We start from the raw sequence: 6,245 nt of genomic DNA, 5'->3' as shown, positions 1-6,245 counted from the left end.
GTCCCTGGAGACAAAAACGACGCCGTTTTTGTAACCTCCCCCAATCCTGTTTCGAATTTCTCTGCCTTTTCTTCTTCCTTCGTCCTTTTTCCCTTCCATTCTTCTTCCTTGGCCCCTGCCTCCATCACCGCCGCATAGCGGCGCCTCCGTCAGCCACCATCAACGCCAGCGACCTCCTCCTTCCTCTCTTTTCGCGTCTTCTTCCCTTTCTCACTCCCTTACTCCCATTAGTCTCTCTCTCTTCTCACCCTCCTTCCAAGGTGAGATATACGAGGACGAAGAAACAGAATCTGGAGAGATATACGAGGGCGAAGATGATGAGGATGGAGATGAAGTTTTTGTTGAATGAATACACAACATGGAATCGGAATAAACCCTTGGGAGGGATGACTTAGGGGCTGTGACAATCTCCTTCATATGAGAAGAGGAAACTTTACGCCTTAAGGCACTCCAACTACTCTCTCTTGCAGGAAGATGGGTTTCATGTTCATTCTCTGATGATGGAAATGGTGGCACAAAACCTCCAACAATAGTTTTTTGAAAAACTTCATAATCAACATCATAGCAGTCCACTTTCCTCTAATCACCAAACAAATATTGCAGTGGGAATATGTACAAAAAAAGCTCCCCTGGAGTCCAATACGGAAGGCGAAGGATCCGTTAACATTTTGGGGACGAGATGTAAAGGACCATAAGGCGAGTGTGGATCCATCCTATACATCCTAAGCAAAGAGGTAGGACTAAGAGGAACTGTATGCACCCTCTTCTGGCACTGCAACAACTGGCAAGCAAATCCCATATTCGGATCGGCAATACACCTTGCAGCCTTCACCAACTGAAAAGCATCATCAAAGCTCTATCCTTCCCTCCACATGAGGTATGCAATCACCAACGAAGTAGACCTAGACTCACCTTGACAACAGTGCACAAACACCCTACCATTTTGTTCACTAACATCCTCAAAGTAATCAAACACATCATACAAGAGTCCACTAACACCATTATTGTTACAACTATTATTATTACCACTATTACTGCCATTATTGCAATTCCTATCATTGTTCATCTGAATTGAGGAGAGATCAAGTTTCAACCTTTCACCAGGGTTACCTCTCATGCCGTCACCGGGGCTCAACGGCAGCTGTGGGGGCAACCACTCCCCAATGTCATCTGAGCTCGCCTGCGGCCACTCATCGAGGCTCCGCCGGGCTATCAAAAGTGGCTGGAGGGGCGGCAGGCTCGACCGGGACTTGGAACTCTGCTGCGATCGCGGCGTAAGTGGCGGCAGACAGAACTTACGATTTTGGCCGGTGACAGTGTCTCCGCCGTAGGAATTTGGATCCGCCTCACTGGATGGGTTATTGCTGGAAGCGGTGCTGGTGCGAGAGGAAGGAGGAGGTTGCCGGCGTTGATGGTGGCTGACGGAGGCGCGGCTGTGCAGCGGTGATAGAGGCAGGGGCCGAGGAAGAAGAATGGAAGGGAAAAAGGACGAAGGAAGAAGAAAAGGACAGAGGTGGAGAGGGAGGGGGATGGGGCAAGGAGAGGAGGGGCAGCGTAGGTGGTGGTGAAAGAGGGAGTCAGGGGCACAGGAGGTGGTTGGGGTTGGAGGTGGCTGATCTGTGGAAGGATTAGGGCTCATAAATGTGAAAGATTGGGGGTTTGGGTGAAACGACGTCGTTTTGGGTTGGGAGGACTAATATGTCCTGTTTTGAAAAGCTACATGCCACGTGTGCTCCCGCCTCCCGTAACGGCCAGGTCAGCGCCACGGGAGCCACGTCAGCGTTTTCTGTTGAGTGTAACAGAGTCACTTTAACGGAGGAGCCAATTTGTCCGTGTTTTGGAAGAGTCAGAGACATGAATGTATTTTCCAATCTTTGAAGACAAAAATGTCCGAAAAAAAAGGTTAGGGACCTATTTGTCTTTTACTAAATTTTTTTTTTTGTAAGAAATACCTTCGTATGCAAAAGGTTAAAGAAAAAAAAGCCCCTTCCTAACCCCAAATTCTTGTTTCACCCGCGTATCCCTTCCCCCGGGAACCCAATTTCCTAACCCCAAAAGTGCTGCCAGGATCAGCACCTCAGTTCTGCCACCACAGCCCCTTCAACTCCACTACCTACCACGGTGTCTCGCCGCCACCCGAAGTGCAACTACCATGTGCTATTCTAACTTCTCAGAGTGATAATTAATGCTCCAATTTTCCAACCGCTTCTGATTTATTCAAGCTTTGCAATTCGAGGTATTTGACGAAGCTTCTTAACTCACTTTAGTGCTTTCTTCCTTTTTTGTTCTGATCAATAAACAAACCTGCATAAATTTTATTAAATCTGTAGTGCTAATTTTTTGTTATTGTAAAAGGCTTCGAATTTGGAAGCTGTATATAAACGTGTGGCTATTTTTTGTTAGTGTTGCGTTGCTAGTCGATCATTGCCAAAAGAAACTAGGTGAAGAAGCTAAAGATGGGTGTTGCACATGAGGTGTTTGATAAAATGAGCGTTACGGCTTCTAAATTTTTCTTTTACCGGTTCCATTACAGATTTTGAGCTTTGAGTTTTAAGGTGGGCTGTGAATTTTTCCAATATACTTTTTTAATTTTTCCGTGATCTCCGAACCTATAAAGATTAAGTTATCGGGAAGCAACAGCAGAACAGAAGAGAGGGGGATAAATTCGGGTGGTGGGAACTCCTCGCCCCTGGCTTTTTTACTTATGTACCACCTTTTTCAAAACTTATTATCAAAATGCCACATTTTTCTAACTACTTGCCCAGAAACAACCCTTTGTGTTAGTGGTACTTATCCATAGGCAAGTACCTTGCATTTGCATATGGCATCTGTTTTAGTGCTTGGTACTTGCCTTACATTCTTCAGTTCTTCTCACTACTTTCTAATTTTGATTGACAATGTTTTAGGATTAAAATGTGGTTAGTTATTTTGTTGTCAACTTGTCATGTCTTTTGTACTCTGGGAAAATTTTGTTTGGGCTAATGACATTATGTTCTTTTGTGTTAATGTTGGTTTGGTCTTAAAAGTTCTAATGTTTAAATGGTTGATTGCCTTGGTTTTATGATCGAGAAGTTTCAAATTTGAAAAAAAAATTTTCTAATTGTGAGTTCAGTTTAGCTTGTGGCAACCATATTATGATAATGCATCTGGTTAAGTTTCAGTTTGTACTCATTAAGAAATTTGCTAATTGTGAGTTCAGTTCAGTTGTTTTTTGCTTGGTTTTATATTTATATTGTTTTGTAACTTTGTTTCTAAGTTACATCATTGTCATTGATAATTTGATATGTTGAAGAAAGGAAAATATGTTTCTGTAATGAGATTGGTTTTAGGAGTAGTAGGATTAAAGAATCAGAGTGAAGGTAAAATCATAGTGAGGAAATTTGGTAGAGAAAAGAGATAAATCAGATAGAAGAGAAGAATGTAATCAGGGAGAAGAGAGTCCTAAGACATTTTACAAATTCCTTAGTAAGTGTTACAATACCTAACTCATTAGTCACTACAGTTTCTCTTTTAGAAGACTGTTGATTCTTGATTAGCAGCACAATAAATCTTTTCTCTATCTGTATGTTTATTTTTTGATGTTATTGTATAGGGCTCCATTGTAAAAGGGTTATTTGTTATGCAACTATTTGATTATTGGTAACTGGAATATTACCGGCAGAGGGCATGGCAAATCAGCCAGAAACAACAAGTTCCGCCACACCGATCCAGAATACTGAGGATCAAGTAGCAAGTGCCACTTCTACTGTGAACTTGGTAGATTCATTGGAGAAACAGTATCTCAAAATCAAAGAGCACGCAGAAACCTACCCTTACGTATGGGCTTCCTATATTGTTGTATATGGTGGCTTTGGTCTATGGGCTGCATATAGATGGAGAAAGCTCCGCAAAACCGAGGACAGAGTAAGGAATCTTCAAGAGAAACTAAGAAAGCTTGTTGAAGCTGAAGAATCTGCTACTTCTACCAAAGTGGTTGAAAAGGGTTCTACATCTTCTGAAAAGCCTTCCAAGTAGCCAACAGTTTCAATATTCCTTGCCCAAGGCCAAGTAGACCGGTGTTTATGCCTCACAATATCACTTTGTTTACCATAATGGTTGCTGGGACTGAGAGAAGATTTCATGTTGCTTCTCTAAGCAACTGATTGTCTGATTACATTGAGTTTTTCAGAAGTTTAGACATCAAGTGTGATAATTTCCCTTCCCAAGAAAGTTCCGTGATAGTTTTGCAGACAGAGATGTTTCAATGTTTTTTAGACATAGGAAAACATTAATATTAGGGAAGAAATTTAATCCATGATACATAAAGAAAATTTCTTTGGTGAATAGCGAAAATTGTAACTAAAATTTGCAAGGGAAGTGTGCATTTTACATAATATTTTATCATAAAAAGAGCAATCTTCAATAACTTTACTGTCACTATCGGCAAAATTTTTTAAGTGAAGTATATCAATGTCACCTAAAACTAAAAGACTTCTATTCCATCAATGTATTAAAAAAAATATTATTTAAAGGACAAATACTACGATATAGGTTTAAAGATTCTTCTACATATGTAAAAATCACATGTCAAGCTCCTAGCATAATACCCTCCAAGTTTAGGGTTTAATTTTGGTAGACCCTAACTTTAATTGAGAATATTGTTAACCCAATATAGTAATTAATCACTATCATTATCAGTTTATCTTTGTTTTCTTCCATCATTATTTATGTTTTTAGTAATTAAATATTGCTGTGTGGAAAAATATTTAAAAAATGAGACTCAGTAATATACAATATCAAAAAATATTAAAAAATTTTAATTAATACTATATCATGCATAATAATAATAATAATGTCAACATATTGGGTTCGAGGTTGTTAATTATATTATTTCAATTTTGGTTTAATTAGACATAACCTACTTCTATAAACTATAAATTTTTATAATTTAGAGCAGGATAAAATATTTATATAAACAAAAAATAACACAATATTATATGAATCACCCAAAACAAAAAATGTTATGAGAATGTCTTTATGTATATATTTATGTAAATCGAATTTACTAAATTCGATTTACACATTTTAGTAGTAAATCGAATAATGTGTATCGAATTACATGGAGCACTACATTTAAATATAAATTGAATTCATATCATTCGAATTAGCTATTGTGACACTAAATCAAATCTACTAATGCACAACACATATATAATAAATCGAATAAGTTTGATTCGATTTACTATCTGTACAGATTATTAACATTTACTATTTTTAAGTTAAACTGACTTTAAAACATAACTGCCAATATGAAAATATATAAAACCCAAAAAATTAATAAATAATTAACTAATAAATTAATTATGAGCCCAAGAAATTAAGAAATTAAATTTTATAATTTGAAGAGGTAAAAATATTTAAAACACGAATTAAAATATTAATTTTAAAGTTTTTTTGACCCAAAATTGGATCCATAGGCCGAGTAGGTTGAACTGGGCCCATATTGGGCCCAAGGCAGCCACACTTAGTCTTCTTCCCCTTCATTCGCTTAAATCACGCTGAAGAGAGAAGAGAGCTCAAGGAAACCTAACAAAAACCACTTCCAAAATTCAATCCATCATAACTTTCAATCCGTAACTCCGATTGACGAGCTATTTGTGGCTACGCGTTCGTCTTGGAATCCTATTTAAATCCATCGAAACAAAGTGGTAAGAAATTTGAATTTTTCATCCCCTTCAATTTCGTAATTTTGGATATTAAATGTTGAGGAATTTGGTATTTTTTGATGATTTAGGTGTAATCTAGCATGGCATTATCATTGGGCTTTGTTCCAAACGTCCGTGGGTAAGGTAAGAAATCGCTAACCCTTGTGAATTAGTGAATTAGTGAGTTTTTGTGTTGATTATAATAATATTGCATGAAATTAGATTGAATTATCTGAATTGAAGTAAAATTGGTGAATGTTGGATGCTTGAATTTAAGTCTTGGAAGCTGGAAATTCATTTGGTGAGAACTTGAAAACTTGAGGAAAGGAGAGTTTTGAGGTGTTCCGAGCTTGGAGAGAAATCGGCCAAGGTAAGGTTTTGGTTTCTCGTAGTTAATGTATCATGTTGGTGAAAACTCAGACTAATTATCCGTAGGATAAATTGAATTATGTGAATTATTAATATTTAACGATTAGTGGTGACATATGTTGAGTTTGGTAGAAAATTATGCATAGAATTGTTGAATAATTAAAGGATTTGGATGTTGATATGTTTATGGAA

General features: G+C 37.8%; 1 protein-coding gene across 3 annotated transcripts; it reads left to right on the top strand.

Annotated features, from left to right (window-relative positions):
- Window positions 1-1,981: 1,981 nt before the first annotated feature.
- LOC112754870 (uncharacterized) lies at window positions 1,982-4,405 on the top strand. 3 transcript variants are annotated; one of them, XM_025802669.3, is made up of 2 exons: window positions 1,982-2,236; window positions 3,593-4,405. In XM_025802669.3, exon 2 carries the CDS (start codon window positions 3,667-3,669, stop codon window positions 4,012-4,014), a length of 348 nt encoding a protein of 115 aa, XP_025658454.1. In that variant the 5' UTR covers window positions 1,982-2,236; window positions 3,593-3,666; the 3' UTR covers window positions 4,015-4,405. The 3 variants fall into 3 exon arrangements, with proteins under 3 accessions (XP_025658454.1, XP_025658455.1, XP_072077214.1); XM_025802670.3 differs by having other exon boundaries at window positions 1,983-2,236; window positions 3,662-4,405; XM_072221113.1 differs by lacking the exon at window positions 1,982-2,236 and adding an exon at window positions 2,250-3,465.
- Window positions 4,406-6,245: the final 1,840 nt, after the last annotated feature.

Source organism: Arachis hypogaea, chromosome 16 (assembly GCF_003086295.3).
Source record: "Arachis hypogaea cultivar Tifrunner chromosome 16, arahy.Tifrunner.gnm2.J5K5, whole genome shotgun sequence".
NCBI classification, from domain to species: Eukaryota; Viridiplantae; Streptophyta; class Magnoliopsida; order Fabales; family Fabaceae; genus Arachis; species Arachis hypogaea.
Note: the sequence above shows the minus strand (reverse complement) of the source record. Positions and strands in the feature narration are given on the sequence as shown.

Excerpts from the sequence above, each read along its gene's own strand:
- LOC112754870 (XM_025802669.3), top strand. The coding sequence starts at position 3,667 with ATGGCAAATCAGCCAGAAACAACAAGTTCCGCCACACCGATCCAGAAT.